The sequence below is a fragment of the Schistocerca nitens genome, chromosome 5 (assembly GCF_023898315.1).
Source record: "Schistocerca nitens isolate TAMUIC-IGC-003100 chromosome 5, iqSchNite1.1, whole genome shotgun sequence".
In the NCBI taxonomy this organism is placed as follows: Eukaryota; Metazoa; Arthropoda; class Insecta; order Orthoptera; family Acrididae; genus Schistocerca; species Schistocerca nitens.
In genome coordinates, this window is record NC_064618.1 from 571,857,875 (window position 1) to 571,880,208 (window position 22,334).

The 22,334-nt window shown below is 41.9% G+C and overlaps 1 protein-coding gene across 5 annotated transcripts in view; it reads right to left on the reverse strand.

Annotated features, from left to right (window-relative positions):
- LOC126259297 (UDP-glycosyltransferase UGT5-like) overlaps positions 1 to 22,334 on the reverse strand; it is a 126,382-nt gene that overhangs the window by 16,227 nt on the left and 87,821 nt on the right. For 4 of the 5 annotated variants that reach the window (XM_049955959.1, XM_049955962.1, XM_049955961.1 and 1 more), the window contains 2 exons: positions 12,097 to 12,912; positions 178 to 400 (listed from right to left, as the gene is read on the reverse strand). In XM_049955959.1, the coding sequence (XP_049811916.1) occupies positions 178 to 400; positions 12,097 to 12,912 (1,039 nt within the window). Of the gene's footprint in view, positions 1 to 177; positions 401 to 12,096; positions 12,913 to 15,653; positions 15,866 to 22,334 lie in introns of all 5 variants that reach the window. The other variant, XM_049955963.1, reaches the window with a different exon arrangement.

Genomic DNA, 22,334 nt, shown 5'->3' on the forward strand with positions numbered 1-22,334 from the left:
AATAAGTTGACAAATATTTTCCCTCTTTTGGCTTGAACAAGTATAGTAATTCATAAAAGGTCACATAATTGTTGTTCTGCAACGGCACCGTCAATAATATATTCCAGACAAAAAATCCACTTAAATTACTTTAAATAACGGTACACTGTCTGAAAAGTACGTGCACCGTTTACTTACTTAATATCTCGTACTGTGGCAGCCACTTGCGTATTAAAACATTGGGCGGCTGTCCAGGTAGCGTGTCCGTCTCCCATTTCCACACGACACGCTGGGGGAGCTCTGCGAAGGCTTCCAATAGCGCCTTCCGTTTTGATTCTGGTAAGTCTTGTGTTTTCACTGTTGAGCCAAATGTGAAGTAAATTACTCCGTGTTCAGCCTCGTCCATGAATTTCTGAATGTCCTGTATCGGAATAAAATGGTATATATGTGAATTCACGAGTAAGTAATATGTGCTCATGTGAATGCACTTACGACCTCTAAGTCGTCAGATATCCTCCTGAACAGAAATAGTTCAAATGAGATGTTGACACGAGTCTGTTACACCAAAATCACTTTTGTAACTGCCGCTTTAATTATTAACTCATTATTTGTTTCAGTCGCGGTTGCGATTCAATACAGCGATCACCCGTTTCGGCAATTATGAACCATCTTTACATAAACATGTTATGTGACGTAAATGTCACAAGTGCACTGTTTACTAACTAGGGTTCATTGAAGAGTTTGATACTGGGCTACCCTGAGAACAATGTTCACAATTGTCTTGACCACCTCGTATGCAACACGTTTACAATGGAATCTGATTTTCAATACAGTTACGTCATATTGCTAGGAAGGGCAAGGTTTTATTACTTCTAGCAGTGTCCACGTACGTTGATAAACAATTATATTCTCATTCTTCATGCTGTGTTTACATGAAAGTATTTACTGATGTTTACGGATTCTTGGTGGTTCTTTACACTCGAACAGGGATAGCTGCCATGCATCGCATTTATGGGGACCCATGATGTAACATCGAGCACGCAAATTACATCTCGCTTCAAAGACTTGGCCCGTCACTGTGGCCGAGCAGTTCTAGGCGTTTCAGTTCAGAACCGCGCTGCTACTGCGGTCGCAGGTTCGAATCCTGCCTCGGGCATGGATGTGTGTGATGTCCTTGGATTAGTTAGGTTTAAGTAGTTCTAAGTCTAGGGGACTGATGACCTCAGATGTTAAGCCCCATGGTGCTTAGATCCATTTGAACCATTTTTTCAAAGACTTGATGGCCGTCTACGTGAATGATGATGCCTTAGAATGGGAAATAGGTAGACCTCGCAGTGTGCGAACCGTTCACTTTAAGGAAGCTGTGTTACAGCGAAATGAGGACAACCCCAGCATCTGCAGACGGTCCTTAGCCAAGCATGTATGGAGTGCCCTGTCTGAGACGGGCATGCAACCATTCTAGTATCATAAGTTGTAAAAACTGTTTGCTGACGACTTTCTCCAGCACGGGGAATTCTGCCTGTGGTCTCTACACTAAACTATGAACATCTCTGACTTCAAACATGTATTTTGTTTACTAACAAGGCTGCCTTCACAAGAGAAGGAATATTCAACATCCACATCTTGGAGATGGAAAATCCTAAGGCAGCTCGTGTGCTTCATCATTAACAGAGATTTATCATAAATGAGCGGGATAGTATCGTTCACAACCATCTGGTTAGGTCGTATCTTCTGCTTTACACGGCCAGTGGAGGAAATCACCATATTTTTCTCCGCGAATTACTACCGGAAATGTTGGAGCATGAACCACTAGCACTCAGGCAACTATAGGATGTTACGTAATTACATCTACAAACTTCGAGAGGATGTAGAAGGTGTCTTGAGGAACAAAATGAGGATAGGAAACTGCATCCGGAATATGATTTGGTAATATCCTCCCTCTCGTCGGTGTAATTTGGAAACACTCCATACAGTGGTTCAAGATTGACGGGGCCCCCCACACATTTCCGCGATGTCGGAGAAAATTTAGATAATTTTTTTTCCAAATTATTGGATTCGGAATGGCTGGGCAGTATCGTGGCCACCACGTCCTGATGATCTCACTCCTATGGATTTCCTGTTGTGGACGCACATGAGGCGCTTGATGTATAAGACACCCATAGACACCCAAGAAGAGCCAGTTGCTCGTCTGGCTGAAGTTGCAGCCGTTATTGGTGAAACACCTGACTATTCTGAGTGTGTTAGACAATTTTTATTTGTCATATAATGAATATATATATATATATATATATATATATATATATATATATATATATATATATATATTTTACAACATTTGTGGACAAATATGCACAATCACAAGCTCGTATAATCTTACCATCTACAGATCTAGAGTCCTTATCCATTCGATCGCTACATTTGACCATTATCTTTCGTTTGTACGTTCGAAGAGGACAATCAGCAACGGCACGGTAGATTGACTATACGGAGGCATCACAATCACAGTTTGCAGAGCTAGCCCATCCCCACTATAGCATTAGGTAGCCACATCTGTCTTGTGCGCTTCGAATCCGGTTCGCAACCCTCCATTGAGGTCTAGAGGGAATGCTTGTACCCGCATGGAAGGGTTCTCGACTAGCTGTCTGTCGACCAAAGATGACTGCTTCCACTGGATTTCCCATGAATGGCTGACAGTGAAAGACTACCCTACAAGATTGATTGCTATGCGCCACGACAGTTTCCTTGATTTCAAGCGTTGGTGTTCTGTTTATGCAATATCTCAATGAATGGTTAGCTGAAGGTCCTTCTGAACGTTGTTTCAGACCTGATGAGCTACTGATCTCCTTGGAGCTGGAGTTGGAATACTGATGAGAACAGGAAACCATAGGGTGTTTTTGTACTCCTAATACATCCTGTAATTATTCACGTTGCCTGACTGAGTTGCATGTCTTTCTTCATAGTGCGAGCACTGTTGATCCATATGGAATAGAAGTATTCAACAACAGAATATGATAGGCCAAAGACTGTTGATTTTAATACATGAGCATTAGCTCCCCATGCGGTACCAGCAAGGTTTTGAAAAATGTTACTTCTTGCATTGACCTGAGCAGCTGCATTTAAAAGGTGCTACCTTTAAGTTAGAGTTGTATCTAGTGTTGTCCGTAGGAATTTTGGTGTACTGTAGTTGGGCAAGACTTGGTCTCTGAATCCGACTTCTGGTTTGTAATTTGTCTGTCTGTTGCACAGGTGAAATTCAGGACCCACAGTTTCATAGAATTGGACCACCTATCCACATTTGTTAGAGAATTATCAGCGTACAGATGTCAGTTGTGCATTAATGTAAACAGACGACATTTTCAGCAAGAGCTCTAAAACAATATTCGTCATACAGCAGTTTGAACACTGTCTCTGAAAACCACTAGCGTTAAAATCTTCATGGATTCTAGCGGATCTCTGGCATTTGTCACACAAAAAGTTTCTTTTACTTTCTCTACACACTCTAAAGTTTTATATACGTAGTTGTTTTACACCCTGCATATTACTCTACGAAGAGGACAGGCCGTAACGGGAACTAACTGGCACACTTGTCTAAGTACAGACTGGTGCCACATTCCAATTGCCCTCGCAGGCAACCATGGCGTCTTGCTGTTAAAGTCCTTAAATTTAATGGCGATGAGAAAAAGAAAAGAGTGGAAGTGCTGGAGGAGTAGGTGACGGAGCGTACAAGTTAAACGCTAAGTCGGTAAAGTCGATTGTGTGCAAATTCTGGCAGGAGCGGGACTATGCTGAAAGGAGTGGCATTCATTCATAATCTACTCTAAAGAAGAAGAAGAAGAAGAAGCAAAGAGCATCCAATAAATATCTCACTGACGTTGTGGATAAATGTGTTATTAGGTAACACCTTCTGCGAAGTTATGAACAATGCAACGAAATATCAACTTTGCGAAAACTTCACAGCTTGTTACTCACGGACCTGGACTTCAAAGTATGTAGGAAACCGCAAAAAATTGTTTCGTCAGTGCGAGCACTGTTGATCCATATGGAATAGAAGTATTCAACAACAGAATATGATAGGCCAAAGACTGTGGATTTTAATACATGAGCATTAGCTCCCCATGCGGTACCAGCAAGTTTTCAAAGGTGTCAGACTAAACGAGTCATCAGGTATGAGAATGAGACGACATTGTTTGAAAAAAGTCACACTGTACGGAAAAATGAAACTTCAGAATTGAAGCGGTCATTGGTTTAATTCAGAGGAAACATGAATTCTTACATATTAAACTGCAAATAATGTTGCCATCGTGATAGTGAGCATGAAGTACAATCGAACAAAAGTGTCAGACAATGTGTCATCGTTATGCTATGCGGAGCGCTTGTGCATGTTGACAGTGCTCTACTTGTACGGAGAATGAAAAAAAATATATATATATATGAAAACCACATGATAAATACACGCCTGCACGTGAATGTAGATGATAGCCAAGTCTGCAGATTGCGCTGTTGTATTTCGCGACGAACGGCACCTCAATACATTGCAAGTGTCAATCGCGGTCAGAACAATGTTATGTGCAGTTGTGAGTGCATTACGTCGGGCTAACAGCGAGAAAGCCTCAGATACGGCCAACCTATTCGCCTCATATGTGGCAGGTCGATTGTGTACAGCGTAAAATGAAAGACACTTAAAATATTTTGGCTCAACCCCCTCCACTTCACCATTTTTGAGAAAACCACCTCTAAAGATCGTGACACACAAGCGACTCTGAATTTACTGGATCGATAGACAACTGAAAATTTAGCATTTTCCATGTTCGTATGTGGTCCGGAAACGAAAAGAAATGTTTACGACTGACCCTTATGTTATTATAAAACGCTGTTCAACAAAAGCATTCTGTAGTCTTTTATTTGTACTTTTTCCGTTTCAAAATTACTACGAATAGGAGGGTTAGTAAGCAAACAATAAGGAATACAGCAAAGAAGGCGGATATATTCTTCAGACAACTTGGATTTATGAAGGGTTAAAATTTTAAGGTTCGTTGTATGAAAATAATTCCGAGTAATACTGCTATGAATTCGTCACGAGAGACCACAGACACCGGACCGCACGACGCTTGTTTATAGCCAGGCGCGAGACAAACTTACTTTAGAGGCTTCAAAACTGCATTTTTCTTTTGGAATCCCAAAAGCGCGGATGCAATAACCATTCACAGCACAATTCAAGATCGACTGCTAGCACCGATTTTTCAGGCGATGTTGTCGTACGATATTAATTACCGAGAAAGAAATATGTCTGTTTAAAGACAAATCTTCAGAAGAAACAATGTAGTTGCGCGAAGACTCCATTCATTAGATTTTATTGACACTGCGCATATATTTGCTTCGAATGTTAAGAAGAGATGCACCATTTATGCAACTGCTAGAAGGAAAGTGAGCACATGTAAAAGATTGAGTGAAAGACCTCTTGTAAGGTGACCTCGATTAAAATTTTAATTCTTTACTAATCCAAGCTGTTTGAGGATTTTCTTCGGCTACTTTGTTATGATTCTTTGTTTTACTCACTTGATTAATCTTTCCATTCCCACCAATTTCGATAAGGAAAAAGTACTAATTAAAAGCAACTGCAGAACACATTTGGGAATCGAAAAAAGGTTCTCTGCTTCCAGCCAGATGCTGAGTTTTTACTTATCTGTCGATCTCGTCAATTTTAATTCGATTGTGCCTCATGAATTTTAGAGGTGGTTTTCTCAAAATCATGGGTGGCGGTGGTTGGGGGTGGGAGGAGGTGGAGGATGCTGAGCCAAATATTTTAGTCTTTCGTTTTAGGCTGTACACAAGTGACCTGCCAAATATGAGCCCAATAGGTTGGCCGTATCTGAGGCCCTGCCCTTGTGAGTGAATTCGAATATAAGAAAATTGTTGTTGTTCATATGGTGGGTGCTTTCATGACCAAGGCAGCCAGAGCGTTCGGTGTTTCAAGACGCACCGTATCGAAGATTCGTACGCTTACAGGAAAAGCGGAAAATCTTCATCCGCTAAGTCATAACGCGGACGGAAGTGTGTTGAGTGATCGCGAAGGACTCTGAAGACGACTGTCACGAAAAAAAAAGGACGACAGCTGCAAAAGTCAGTGCACAGTTGAATGACGCACTCGCGAACCCTGTCAGCAACGAAACAGCGCAACTGCTCAATGAGCAGGGAATTTCAGTGTAAGCTGAATTCTAAAGCCACTCACCAGTGATGCAAATGCCTGTAACAGGAAAACATAGTGCCGAAGCCATAAAACCTGCACTATGGAGCTATGGAAAAAAGTCATTTGATCGGACGAGTCTTGCTTCGTACTAATTCCAACTTCTGACCGAGTTTACGTCTCAAGAGTGGAACTCGGGCAGCCATATCGTGACATTCCACGAGTTTCATGGTTTCCATGTTCCCCAGTGGTGATGCTGTGTTCCAAGAGAACATGGTCCCTGTTCATTGAGTTCTCATCGTCCAGGATAGGTTTTGTGAGCACGAGGATGAAATGTCGCCTCTATAGTGGCCATCACAGTCACCACAACTCCGTATTATTGACCATTTGTGTTCTACTTTGGAGAGAAGGGTACGTGATCCCTATCCACCTACATCATCGTTACAAGAACGTGTCATTATTTTGCAAGAAGAACGCTGTAAGATTCCCTTGACAACTGTACGGGGCCTGTATGTACTCGTTCCGAAGCGAGTGAAACCTGTTTTGAATGGCAGTGGTTTCCCCACTTCCTATTAGGCATGGTAATCTGTTGTTTTTCTGGTGTTTCCTTATTTTTGTCCAACCTCTTGAGCGTTCGCTGTTACTGCCGCTCCTCCCTGACCTCGCGCGTAGAAACGACGATACTGCCACTCTGCCCACATAATCACTTCGCCCTGCTGGGCAATATAGACTGCCCAACAAGAAACGAAGCACTCACAAGACATGGTCGTATGTCGGTGTAACTCGTACATGTACACACAACAGACGGCTTATGTTAATGGTTATAGTTGCGATTTTCTGTGAGAGGTAGAACAACCACCAAAGTGCATTAGTGTAGCTCATGTTTAGTGCTGTTACCAAGCCTGGCAGCGTATATAAGAAGCGTCAAGAGCGTCCATATGTTGAGTGATATGTGTTAAGGACCACTATATGCCACGTACATACGTGACACAGCACTGTCAGCGCCTGACCGCCCTTGGAAGGGGCCTCATTGTGGATCTCCATTCGGCGGCCTTGGCGGATCGTACAGTCTCGATATTTGTGCGGTATTCAAATATGATTGTGGCCTGGTGCTCGACAGCATGCGGACGTGAAGCCAGGCATAGTACTCGTCGTCAAGTCTCCGATCTACAACGTTCGGCCGCCTTAAGGGATGATGGACGTATTCTGCACCAAGCACATCGTAACCCCATCACATCCGCGCCTGTCATCCGAGAACAAGAAATGGACTCCCCAAACCTTCTGTGTCATCTCACACCATTGGCCAGAGCTAGCAACATTTGAAGTAGGGAATCATCATCCCGTGCATAGGATGGTGTTAACAACACAACACAAACGGCTGCGTTTGGAGTGGTGACCGTACCGGGAACCACGGACACCTGATGAATTGTGACGCACTGTGTTCAGCGATGGAGCGTGGTTCTGCACTGTCCCAGATGACCATCGTCGGTGAGTAAGGCGGCGACCTCGGAAGAAATCATTTTCTGACTTCAGGTCACGGCTAGTTGTGACTGAGGGAACTCTGGCGGCCAAACAGTACGTCACAGACATCCTGCACCGCCATGTGTTACCTCTAATCCGAAAGGATCATAGTGTCTTTTTCCAGCAGGAAAATGCTCGCCAATACATGGCACGTGCCTCTATGTGCTGTCTGCGTGACGTTGATGTACTCCCGTGCCCTGCAAATTTCCATGATTTATCCTTGATGCAACGTGTATGGGACCAGCTCGGACATAAATTGCGTCCCAGTGCCTGCATCCAAGATGTCACGGACCACTTACAACCGTTGTGGACCAGCTTGCCTTATGACACCCTTCCCAACAGCACAGGCTCCTGCACCGAGCCCAGACAGGGTGCAACGCTATATTGATAAGCTAGTTTTAATGTGATTCGATTTTGTTAGCACAGAAATAACATCACATACCTTCTAGACCTGTGAAGTTTCATTTCGTTTGTTCCCCACCTTCTGTGTGCTTCAGCTTTTTGTCAGGCAGAGCATATATTTCCAACGGCTGTATACATTTAAACAAATAACAAGATCGCTTGACTCTTTCTGTACACCTGTCATCTTTGTTCCATTTTTATAGATATTAATAAGGTTGATACATGCTATAATTGGCACCGTGACTGAAATAAAGAACCAGTTAAAATTTTCCATCGGTTGCTGCGTCTCTCTATAGACATTATGTCTGCCCTAATAAGAGTACTTTTTGTGCTACCATGGATGTACTGTGTCAGAATTATCCGTAGACTAGAGTGGGATGATCCATTACACGAGACATCGGCCTGAGCTGGAGACTCCCCCTCGGATTTAGTAGTAAAATGGCCCAGTGGACAGCCCGCCATAAACTGAACACAGATCACCCGTGAAAACAGGAAGAAGCTGAACTGACCTGTGAAAAAAAAAATCAAACTAGAAACAGTGAACAGTCCAACCTCAAGACGTGCAACATGGAGCGAATTACGAGAAGCACGGCGTCGTGGTTGCGTAGTCACGTTGTTGGACTGGAAAGCGGGAGGTCTGTGTTCAAATCTCCTCGTGCCCCAGTTTTTTCGCAAAATTGTGAATTTCCCGTCCGGTGATTGACGTATCTGGTCTCCTTCTGTAGTCTTGACAGTTGTGATACTATAAATTGGTTACAGAATATGACTCAAGCGGTAAAAATATATTACCGTCGCAAGTACTCGTAAATACGATGAACAGTGAGAGCAGGCGAGATGCTGCATAGACCTCTCACAGAAATAAAACAAAAATAAAAAAATAACCAGGTGAGAACTCTGTTACAACAAAGAAATTCAAGAGTCAAAACTTACAAGACGGAACGTAAGAGTCATAACATGTCGTACTTGTATAGCCCAAATAGGAGGTACGTACGTCTGGATGTCCCTTCCTTACACCTCCTTGTTGCGAACGGACGTTATAACACGAGACAAATACAAGTTTGAATACAGGGAATAGACGCATCAATGACCAGACGGTCCGTTCATAATCTTGTGAATAAAAAAACTGGGGCACGAAGGAGATTTGAACACGGATCTTCCCCTTCGCAATCCAACACCGGTCCCACATAACCACGACTCCGCGGCTATTTACCGTCGCTTCATTTTGGACATCTTAAGTTTGGGCCGTTCACTGATTCCATTTTGCTTCTTTTTCCACAGTTCAGTATACCTTCTTCCTGTTTTTATGCTTGACCTGTGTTCAGTTTTTAACGGGCTATCCACTGGGCCATTGTACCACTATACACTACTGGCCATTAAAATTGCTAGACCAAGAAGGAATGCAGATGATAAACGGGTATTCATTGGACAAATATATTATACTAGAACTGAAATGTGATTACATTTTCACGCAATTTGGGTGCATTGATCCTGAGAAGTCAGTACCCAGAACAACCACCTCTGGCCGTAATAACGGCCTTGATACGCCTGGGCATTGAGTCAGAGCTTGGATGGCGTGTACAGGTACAGCTGCCCATCCAGCTTCAACACGATACCACAGTTCATCAAGAGTAGTGACTGGCGTATTGTGACGAGCCAGTTGCTCCGCCACCAATGACCAGACGTTTTCAATTGCTGAGAGTTCTGGAGAATGTGCTGGCAGCAGTCCAACATTTTCTGTATCCAGAAAGGCCCGTACAGCACCTGCAACATGCGGTCGTGCATTGTCCTGCTGAAATGTAGGGTTTCGCAGGGATCGAATGAAGGGTAGAGCCACGGGTCGTAACACATCTGAAATGTTACGTCCACTGTTCAAAGTGCCGTCATTGCGAACAAGAGGTGACCGAGACGTGTAACCAATGGCACCCCATACCATCACGCCGGGTGATATGCCAGTATGGGATGACGAATACATGCTTCCAATGTGCGTTCACCGCGCACGTTTTGCCATTCGTGCACCCAGGTTCGTCGTTGAGTACACCATCGCAGGCGTTCCTGTCTGTGATGCAGCGTCAAGGGAAACCGCAGCCATGGTTTCCGAGTGTGATAGTCCATGCTGCTGCAAACGTCGTCGAACTGTTCGTGCAAATGGTTGTTGTCTTGCAAACGTCCCCATCTGTTGACTCAGGGATCGAGACGTGGCTGCACGATCCGTTACAGCCATGCGGATAAGATGCCCGTTATCTCGACTCCTAGTGATACGAGGCCGTTGGGATCCAGCACGGCGTTCCGTATTACCCTCCTGAACCCATCGATTCCATATTCTGCTAACAGTCATTGGATCTCGACCAACGCGAGCAGCAATGTTGCGATACGATAAACCGAAATCGCGATAGGCTACAATTCGACCTTTGTCAAAGTCGGAAACGTGATGGTACGCATTTCTCCTGCTTACACGAGGCATCACAACAACGTTCCACCAGGCAATGCTGTGAAAAGCTAATCATTTGCATATCACAGCATCTTCTTCCTGTCGGTTAAATTTCGCGTCTGTAGCACGTCATCTTCGTGATGTAGCAATTGTAATAGCCAGTAGTGTATCTGAAGGGGTTGCGATGGGTAGCTTCCCTTGTAACAAGGTAAACCATACTATTGACGAATGACTATGAAATCTGGTTAAAATTGCAGTACGTCAGAGAAAATTTAAATATTACAGTGGACGCTCCTCCCTCATTAATTCATAACTTAACCAATGTAAGTGGCTCACTTATGATACTCTACGAAACGACGTAGATGGCGAGAGAGATCTCGCTGCGAAAGAGGAACGGCTCGGCACTAAATGACTTCACTTTCTGCCATGAGCGTAATCGACATCAAGGACAAGGCCATTCAGTTTTCCCTTGTGCTTATAATCAAAACAGCTTTTGCTGTTCTGGTGTTTATCACACGTCGAACATAACCTCCCGATTTTACTACAATTTTTGTTGGATGTTTCTGAAGGTCTGCTTTTATTGTTTAACTTCTACAATAATTATTTAGTTTCAATGAACACAGCGCTACACAAAGGAAAAATTTTATGGCATATGACTAATTTATCTCAGTTTTCAAGAGCTCTCCTTTCGTATGCTTTTAAGGTGGCTCAGAGTCGGTCTTACTACCTAATCAAACTTTCCCTGTGAATGGTGTCTACTGACATTCGTCATATACTATCTCGAAACATGTAAAGCTAAGAAGCACTATTTCCACACCTCCTTTTTGGGTAATGCAAACATTTTAATTCGTTTGTTTATTAAGTACTGTATTCGTTTATAAAGATTTCTTCTTGCTCTTTATTTGGGAGTGGCGTGGGTTATTTTATACACTGTTCCCTGGGTTTATCCCTGCTTGTGATGAAACGATAAGCACAATTCTACGCTGAAATGCATACATTTTATTGGTGAGAGTCTGCTTTACGGATTACGTTCAATCTGTTTATGGACACGAAAATATAAACGTAGAAAAAAGTGCGTGAATGTGAGCATCATGGTGTAACATCGCTATTCATTTTTTCCAGGGCTGTTCCACGTCTCATAGTTCGCAACCTTACTTTGTTCCTCACATTTAGGCCAGAGTACTAGATATTAAGAGCGTCGTATGTGAATTCTCTAAGTAAGTAAAGTTCCACACTTACTAGCTTTCTCGTAATTCATGAACGAATAGCATGAGAAAAAATTAATTGCATACCTTTTATTTACTTATGTAAGCGTAAAAATACAGTCCTTGCATGACGAAAATAGGCACTAATCTTTACTATCTATCTTACGAGAACTCTGTGAAGAGAACGTACTACTGAACTGAAAAGAAGAGTCGATACTGTGTCAACTACACAACTGCGGTATAGTAAAAATTGCTTTATTCGTCTTGCAGTGCACCAAAAACTAAATATCGTATTCCTGTATAAAGATGACCTATTGTCAGCTGTATAAAATTGAAAAAGTGTAGCTAATATCTACATGCAAACATCGTAAACTTACCTTTGGAAGTTGTCCTGCGGGCTTCAAATGTATGCCCCCAATCTCCACAACAGCTGGTACGAGGGGTCTTGGAGGAGTCAACGCCGGGTTGGTATTCATAAAGAGCATGCTAGTATTTTTTGCTATATCTGCCAAGGGAGGAACTGAATCGCCAAAGTGCTTCATGACAACAGCATCCGTAGATACTTCAATATATCTACTATGGAACCATTTACTGTAGACCAAATACCACGCATTACTAAGGCGTTCAAAGAATCCCATGTGATCACTACTTAATCCAAACTCAATTGGTAGGTAAGAAGGGTTATCGGGTAAGCCAAAACGATCAGACGTCCATGGCATGATAGCAGAAGAACGCATGGCAATATTTGGAGCCTGAAATTTGTGCACAAATGGCAGCATACAATCAGTAACGAATACCTCAGTGAAAATCAAATCAAAAGTTTCATTCGACCTCATCAGCTCTTGCATTGCGGGGAACTGCAATACTTTGTCACACTCGTCAGACGATAGCTTCATGAAAAGATCTAGCGACGAGTAGATGTCACTGTTAACATAGGCTTCAAGGGGAATTGCATCAGTCAGGATAGGTAAGGAACCAACCAAACTGACATCTTTATAATTAGGTACGGGCGCTGGTTGTGGGAAGTGACTGTACACAGTGACTTGGTGACCGCGTGCTGCGAGCGTCTTCATCACTGCTTCAAACATTATGAAGTGGCTCTTCCCTGGGTAATTGAACAGGCCTAAGATTCTTGCTGCCTCCGACGTTCCAACCACCAACATTATGAGCAGAAATGCCACGATGCAGTTCATCTGTAAGAATGAAAACAACGTCCTAAAAAGCTGATCACAAATCAAAAATACAAAACATATTGCCGAAACAGGGAGCCGTACACATAATGCTAACCGGTATTATAAACAAATTTGAAAAAAAAAGTTAGTCTCCATTTGTGAATAATTAAACGCACAACAATAATAAATCAGCTTATAATAGTCGAAATGTTCATAAGAGGTAACGAAAGTCTCATTGTTTACTATTGAAAAAGCAAAGTGGCAGGAGCTGTGAGGACATCGTGTCCTGAAAACGTACTGAATCAACTTTTATCTCCAGGAGTGTTTGCTTAGGTTCTGGTATGATCTAACGAACGATGCTGTAACGGTGTCCTTACTAAAAGACGAGGATATGCTTGTAATTAGAATAATAGCAGAAACAAATAAAAAATTCACCGCTATCTATAGAAAGAAACAAAAAGTACTGTATCTAAAACTATTCCTATGTATATTTGTTAATATAAATATCGACGTTACGTTCTCTTGATAACTGTATACGATTTTAGTGTTTGCACCTAGAGATTGGCTAGCTTACAGTGTTTTCTTATTGTCTAAGACTCATAGAACGAACTGTACATTCGTTGGGGTCGAATATGCTAATTAGGCACAGAAAAATTTATGATGTCGTTTGGACGCTCGGTGGTTTTCTTATAACTACATTTATATAACTGGACAATGGACGTCCGTTTGTTAAAGGAAATAATTCGAAAGATGACAAATATGTGGCAAAAGTATTAAAAATGTATGCAGAATTATTGTGTAAAACACAATTCCCCAACAGGTCGAGTAAAAAGCTCACACAATAAAAAATGTGGATATTATCACATCAATATTAGATAAACATGGTGGTGGTGGTGGTGGTGGTGGTGGTGGTGGTGGTGGTTGTATTGACATTCAGCAGAGCATAAAAAGATGGTCGTTTCCTCCCTGTAGAATACATATTGTGATGACCATTAGTTGAATGTGAAGACTACTTGAAAGATCAAAACTGCAGGATATACTGCTCATATTAATAAAATCATATCAATCATTTCACAGCTCAGAGTAAGGCACATTATCGAATAACGACAAAGACACTAATTTGAGAACGCAACAAACAAGCATGTAAAACATTCCTGCGTAGGTGTGTTACAATATGAGGCTTAGGTGGCTTGGTTCAAATGGCTCTGAGCACTATGGGACTCAACTGCTGTGGTCATTAGTCCCCTAGAACTTAGAACTACTTAAACCTAACCAACCCAAGGACACCACACACATCCATGTCCGAGGCAGGACTCGAACCTGCGACCGTAGCAGTCGCAAGGTTCCTGACTGCGCGCCTAGAACCGCGAGACCACCGCGGCCGGCGCTTAGGTGGCTTATGGTAAGTGGCTCTAGTACATATGATGCAATGTTCACAGAAGAATAACGATATCAAATATATTTCAATGGTAATTGATGCATATTTCAAATTCACTTGGGCCTTATTCACAAAAACAAACACAGGGAAGGAGGTCGACTAGGTGGTTGCCCAATTGCAGCATATGGGGATAAATAGCTACACATACATGTATGTCACATATAATGCATACACCTTTTCTTCCCCCTTTTTTGGTCCATCTCTGTCTCCCCTCTGTGCCTATACCTTCTCACCCCCTATCTGCCATTCTCTTCCTTAGCCCATTCTTTGCCATCTCCTCCAACCCATCTCCTCCACTCACTCTCTGATCAACCTCCCTTCACTGCTTCTGTTCATCACCTCCCCTCTCTTGCCCATCTCCTACTCCCTCCCTCTGTCAATCTCATCCTACCGCTGTCTCCATTCATTCTTTCCTGCACCCCCTTTCTCTCCCCAAACATCCCCTTTTGCCCACTCTCCTGTAAATCCCCTTCACTAACCGTTACAACCTTCTCCCATCCAAGTCCATCCACATATATAGCCTCTGCAAAAGGGACGGATACAGTAGGTTGGTGCTACTCCCACAACACACCTGTTGAAATGGGCAGCCTACATGTTGGAGGGCTAGAAAAACCATTTATTGCCCTGAAGGTAGGCTGTCCTGCAAACTAAATTGATATAACAGTCCAATACTACTACCACAAAGCATGCCTGTGATGCAGGGCAACCTACATATTTGGGGCTGAAAAACTTTTTCCCTCTCTCTGCACTCCTGGTTATAAACCACACAGTGCTGATATTCATGAAGTTTGCTGTTTGTGTGCTGAATTTGGCTGAAATTGATCCAGGGGTTTGGGAGCAGATCCTAGACATACATACATACATGCTACTTTATGTGTATACAAATTTTCAAGGCATCACAGGATCAGTAACTGATACACGACTATTTAACATTCTCTCATATGAAAGCAAGTACTGTAGTATGTTTGAACAGAATGATAAAACCTGTATGTTTGTGCTCTTCCATCTCACAGGTCATGCAAACAGATTAACATTCTTTCACAAATAACTGAACAGGATAACTGAACAATACATTCAGCAATAAACATGAAACCAAATGATATTATAATGGGCTTCTAAATACTGTATACAGTCAACTAAAATGCTGAATTCATACAAGTATAAATGTAATGCAGGTGATTTGGTTCATATTTCAAAATACAAAACTACATTTGAGAGACCATATCTATCAAACTGGTCAACATACATATATTCAGTATTGAACATAATTTTAAACGATAACAGAGGTGACGAAACAGCAGGAAGTTTTACACTAAGGACTTACAGGGAAGTGTTTCTCGTAGTTAGTGCTTCAAGGCGTCAAGTGAGCAAGGAGTTTGTTTGAAGACTGGGATTCCCTTCATCACACAAGAGTTGCATTTATGTCATGGACATTGTGTATAACAAGGTCCATAATCGATCAGATCATACAATAGTATCGCATGTATGGCAGGAAGTGCTTCAGACATGGTGGTGGCAGCTTTCTTGACGAGATACCTGTAGAATTACACATTCTAACATATAGCAATTGCTGGCTGGGAGCAAATCTGGGAAATGTTAGTGTATGCTGATAGAAGAATTAATTTGTTGGACAAAACTTGAGAGAACACAATATTTCATATGCCACAAGTTAAGTTCAAGCAGAACAACAAGTTGCAGATTGAAATACACGCAGGAGAAGATACACGAATCAGACAATGTATTGCTGCATTTGCCACTGATAAGATAATGCCAAAAAACTTTAACTGGGTGTTGGAATACATTTATGCAAGTTGTGTATGCCACTTGCCGTCCATTACAGAAAACACAAGAGGGTTTAAAGACATACAGTCTCCATTGTTAGCAGTTAAACATACTCTAAAGGAGAAAACAATATGAAGACTAGTTATAATGCCACCAACTCCACCGATACCTCGGACACCAGCTGGAATTTTTCCATTCAAGATTCCCATACCGGCAGGACTTTCAACTGTTGGGTCATCAGCCATTGTATGAACAGTGAAAAATGTAAATACTCCTTACAAACGGCTTACTAAGAAGATTGTACAGGAATTATTCCTGAAACGATACCGACATGGACAAGAATTGTTCATTAGTGTTGAGTAAAAAGAGTCAATAATCCTACCCAACAGACTGTTACATTACTTATGTGCTGAAATTCGTCAAAATGTTCGACGCTGCAAGATTTCATATTGTGTTTATGTGAAATATGTCATCTAAGACTATGTCGGTATCAAAATATGGAATCAAAATTTAGATGTTATAGGAGGACCAAGAACTCAGTGGGTGCCAGATGTTAAAAACCGAAATAGAATTTGCTAACCTGATTCATTTGTAAACCTAAGCCTGCTGGGAGCATTAAATTTCTACCTTACTAGCTATCATGTGTTCTACAATTTTCGACACCACCAAAAATTCTGTGCCAGTATGTACACCTGGATATTTGTGTATTGTGTTACTCCCGACAATTGCAAAGAAGAAGACAAAGAAGAAGAAGAAGAAGAAGAAGAAGAAAAATTATGTATCAAAAATGAATCATTATACTTCTGTTCACCAGCTGAGCTTTAGGTGTGATGGTGTACTCTGAAAACTTTATCTTCAATTCTACTTTCTACACCAGTTAATTTGAGCAAAGGATACTGGAGTGCCACAATCACTGGTTTAGAAACCTAAAACAGCATTCCGAATATCACATCATTAAAGTTGTGCATATAATGTATGGTGTTTATAATCTTGAGTTGAATGTGCATTTAAAACAGCTTGTACAAGGTATCAAGATATGTGTGAATTTCAATTTGCTTAACACTGAAATTAGAACAATAAAAGACACAACAGACTTTGAACAGGAAGCATTTATAGGATCCCTATTAGGTTTCTCAAAGGGGCAATATTTGAAACCAAATCCTGATAAATTTGATGAGTCAGCTCAACCAGTAGAAATACCTCTAACTAACACAATGTTCTCACTGAGTGCAATACATTGTCTGATTCGTGTATCTCTTCCTGCGTGTATCTGAATGACAAATTGATCCCATAATCTATGGATTTTTCCTTACAGTTGGTCCAGGCTATAAAATCACTGAGATACAGGCCAGTGTCATATACCTTCCAGTAATTGTTCAGAAATTAGACAGTCTCGAGTAGAATGTTTTAGACCAAGATGGACGACTCATCGACTTTCAAGGTGAAGAAGTCACAATGAATTTACACTTGCAGTGTCTTGGGGATATGGTTTAAAATCGACACATGAAACCATCAGTGCCACGTGGGATTAGCTGTGCGGTCTAAGGCGCTGCAGTCACAGGCTATGCGGCTGGTCCCAGCGGAGTTTCGAGTCCTCCCTTGGACATGGGGTGTGTGTGTGTGTGTTTGCCCTTAGGATAATTGAGGTCAAGTAGTGTGTACGCTTAGGGACTGACGACCTTAGTAGTTAAGTCCCATAAGATTTCACACACACACACACACACACACGCATGCACGCAAACCATCAGTGTATAACTTAACAGCAAAAAACACAACATGCCAACATGGGAGAACCTAAAGTTCCTTACATCATCAGCCTTGACAGCTGTTGCTCAATATGACTACCCCAGTGTAAACTGTTCAACAGGTTAAATGGCAAGAAAATTTATTGCACACGCGTTTTGCTTCACAATCAAACACCTTGCTGCTCACCTGAACATCTCTGTAGACAGTGGTGACACACTCATCCACCAGAGATGTGTGCCTGCTGGGTTCCTCGCCGCCTAACAAAAGACCATAAAAAGCAATGAAGGACCATCTGTTTGGCCCAAAGAAGGATGAACCCTGCGGGAAGCAGAACACGGATGATGGTGAGATTATTGATGCAGCAAGAATGTGACTGTGCACTGTGTGGTGTGCGGTTGTAATCTTAGATTACTCATGTTATTGCAACTAAACACTCTTCTTAGGTTTCTTGTGGAGCGAATCTCTCTCAACAAGTCGATCTTCCATTAAAAAGACATGTTCGTATTGACACTGAAGTGAAAATAATTCTAACAGAAAAAAAGTCATTGAGACGATTTTTTTTAGACTGATAGGTAACACCAGTTAAGAACTGTTCAGATGGTTCCTTCTACATGTATATCTAGATTTAATCTGCAAGCCATCTTGCAGTGTGTAGCGGAGGTATTTTTGCTCCAATGTCACTTCCCCCTTTCTTCTGACTAACCCTATAACTTTTATTATAGTGCATTATAGAATGAAAGGAAGCAAATTTAACATGGTTTCCATGTGAATGTAAGTAAAATACTGATGGAGTTGCATAAGAATATAAAACCCCCAGGAGAGAGACTTCCACTCTTACAAATTTGAAATGTCCGAAAATGCATATCAGTTCACTGCTGTGTGATAATAATATGCCTCTTTTACACGAGTTCTGTATTAGAAACTACATTTTTTGCAGTTAAAAGTTAATTTGTTTTGCTTGAACAATGTGTTGATGTTACCATTACTTTATTAACTACAGATTTACCCCAAATGTTTTAATTATGCTTGGGAAACATTAATCTGAGAAATGAAATACACAAAAATCAGTATGAAGGAGGAAAAACTATATGTTACTGTCAACAGACGAACTCCATCGCTGTCGGTGGGAGTAAGTCACCAGAGGCCCAGCCCAAGTAATCCAGACTGCTGCAGGAGCACCTGAGTACAGAAGCCAAGAATGCCCATTGAATATCTTAGCAACGCAACCTTATCCTCAGGCAGCAAGGATGCACTGGATAACCACTGCCAGAAAAAATTCAGCACACACAACGACTTCGTTCAGTGGCACCAAGGTACAATATGTGCCTACGTAGGGTCTGTAGAGTTAGTGATTCATTTGACACAGTCTCCAGCGATCAGATGGTCCACTTGTGCTCTCTCTGTTTTGACTCTGCGGACAGTAACTGTGCCGAGTTTAGAGGGGAATTGTGTTTTCACCATTCATTTTAGGGTACAACCATGCCCCGCTGACAAGAATGTATTCCTGTTGAACTGATTCAGCCATTTGAATAGGGTCACCCTTTGTGGGCCCAAGGGAAGCCCGTTGGATGTATCAACAGATTGCTGCATATGTTGAGCCCACTGCATTGGTGGTGTGTCGCTGCCTTCAATATTGGTCTGTGGAACATTCCCACACCAGCAGACCAGGTTCTGGTCGTCTACATAATATTGACGCACGTCAAGATCGAGGCACTGTGCGAGAAGTGATGGCCGACAGAACGTCATCCACGGACGAAATTCGGGCACATGATGCACTTTTTGTGTCATTGGGGACCACTGGGAACCGTGCTTGCAACAGGATTAAGATCACATGTACCTGTGGCAACGCTAACACTAACATCACAAACTCCACCATGTATTGCGAGTGAGTTGATTAAAGGGTAGATATACATCTGTGGCGTAGATCTGGTTTGTTGCCTATCTCAGAGTGCACTCGCCCACGACACGCTGTTCCCAGCCAAAGCTCCATGGTGTGGTGAATCGTCAGTTACAACTCGGGAACACATTTGGTGTTTCAGCAGGGTAACGTAATCAGTGTCCACTACACTACACAGACTATTATTACCATGATACTGTCATTTTTCGACAGGAAGAAGCTGTGCTTCTTAAGCAGGACAATGCGTATCAACATTCTGCTGTTGCGATACAACATGCTCTTCGTGGTTTACAACAACTTCCCTGGCCAGCAATATCACCAGATCTCTCTCCAATTGTGCACGTACGGAACATGATGAAGCGGGAACTTACTCTTTCTCCACGGCTTGCAAGAACCACTGCCGAATTGAAATAAAAGGCGCAAAATGCTTGGATCACTCTATCGCAGGACGCCATTCGAATCTTATATGGTCGTTTGCATGCGAGAATACGTGCTCCCATTGCAACCAGAGGGGGATAGACTGCGTATTGATGTGAATATTTCTGCACCCTTTACTATGATATGTGTGTTTCATTTGGTCTGAATTTGCTATTTTATACTCCTACAATGGTGAGCTACCTTTCACTCCATTTGTCAATCAAATGGCCTGCCCCTTGAAGGTGTTGCATTGCTTTTCCGGCCGTGCATTCCATGTACTAACCACCAGTGGTTACAGCGAGTTCCTCTGAGCAGGGCCGACCTACAAATATAGAATGGTTGGAGCTGCGAGGCAGTGACATATTAATAAATGGCACAAATTGTGACATCCCAACACCAACTGTTCATCTTCCACCCACCAGAACAGGAGCTATAATTATAAATGTAACATATTATTTGTTGTACTGGCCTGACAAATTTACAGACACTCTCCCAGCCCAAAACCTAAACTGCCCCACGGATGCCTTGGAACCTAGTCTCCTTAACACTCTGGACTAGTTAAAAGTAACACAAAAAGCACGTATCAGTGCAGAGCAAACACTTCAGTACGTGCAGCAATATTACAGCGATCACCAGTACAGAGTCATGGAAATAACTTTTCGACCTTAGGCTCAGTCTTCGTTTTGATTCTCGTCTGTGCATCCTATATACGCCAGAAGCAGAAAACTGACCACTCACCTGAACTCCCAGTACACCGAATATCATGCAAATGAGCCACCATTAATAAGTAATTCTTAATTAAGTAATAATCCAATAATCACTTTGGGTCACGCTGTATTAAAATAAGGAAAACTCAAATGCAGTGTACATATGAATGCTGCACGTACTGAACTGTTTGCTCCCCACTGATAGGTCCTTTTTGTATTGCTTTTAACTTGTCCAGAGTGTTCAGCAGACCAGGTTCCAAGGCACCTGTGGGGCAGATTAGGTTTTGGTTCAGTTCAAGTTCTAAGCACCACAAGAGATATTCTCAGGCACTGACTATGTAGCAGGCAAGATATTTTTGCGAAAGTAATACTGTTCCATCACCGGAATGGATAATGCCGAATACTGTATTTATATTTGACGCTGTTGTTATGGAAAATCATGATCATATATAAAAATATTTCTGTTTTGCCCGTCACATGGCGTAGCCGCTTTTTATTTGTGTTAAACATATTCCAGGATCCAAAAACAACAGGTAAGGAATAACACGAACCTCAATGTTGCTTTAAAATAAGATAATATGAATTTTTGAAACATATCAAGCACATGTAGAAACTGACAACATTAAGTGAATTAAGAACTATATATGGAGTTTTGTGGAACTATGCATGTATGAGCTTTTGGTTGTCAATAAGACATGACAACTTAATAACAGATTGTGCATACGAAGCTTTACTGAATTTATCTAGTGTTTTTTTTTATATACATCGTAATTGCGTCACTGCATAGTACACCATGGGCAAATTTGGTCATAAGCGAGTGGATGAGGCATTACGATCTTTAAGTAACCGTAAATATTTAGATACAAAGCACTGGGACGCTGCAGAATAACTTAATATGCTAACAGACCGAGTGACGAAGCTTGAAACTCATGTCCACCTGAGAACAGGTGAGGACAAATATGCACGTGTGTCATACAATCAGTCTGAGAGCACACAAACAGAACATATATCGATACCTAGACACAAAAATTAAAACAATCAGCGAAAGTCTCGAGGATATAAACGCCCAAGCAGAAATTCACACTAGAAAGTTAACTCAGAATTCGAGAGGAACATTCAACAGATTAACACAACATTTAAGAAATTCTGGAATGCGATCAATATATTAGCTTCAAGGGTTGTGAGAACTGGAAACACGCAAACTGTTCAAGGAAAGGAAAAAAAAAAAACAAATAGTCTGAGAGCATATAAGTTGCATACTGTTTCGAAGTCTGATTAGTGCACAACGACATGTCGACCTCAACGACAAAACGCGAACCAGTGTGACACTTAAGTCGATTCTACAAGTTTTACGATTGCTAAGAGCATGGCACTTGGAGAGAGCACTGTCTCTCAGAGAAACGTTTAATCATCTTAATGAAACTTCTCATTGAGTCACAACGCTAATGATCAGTAC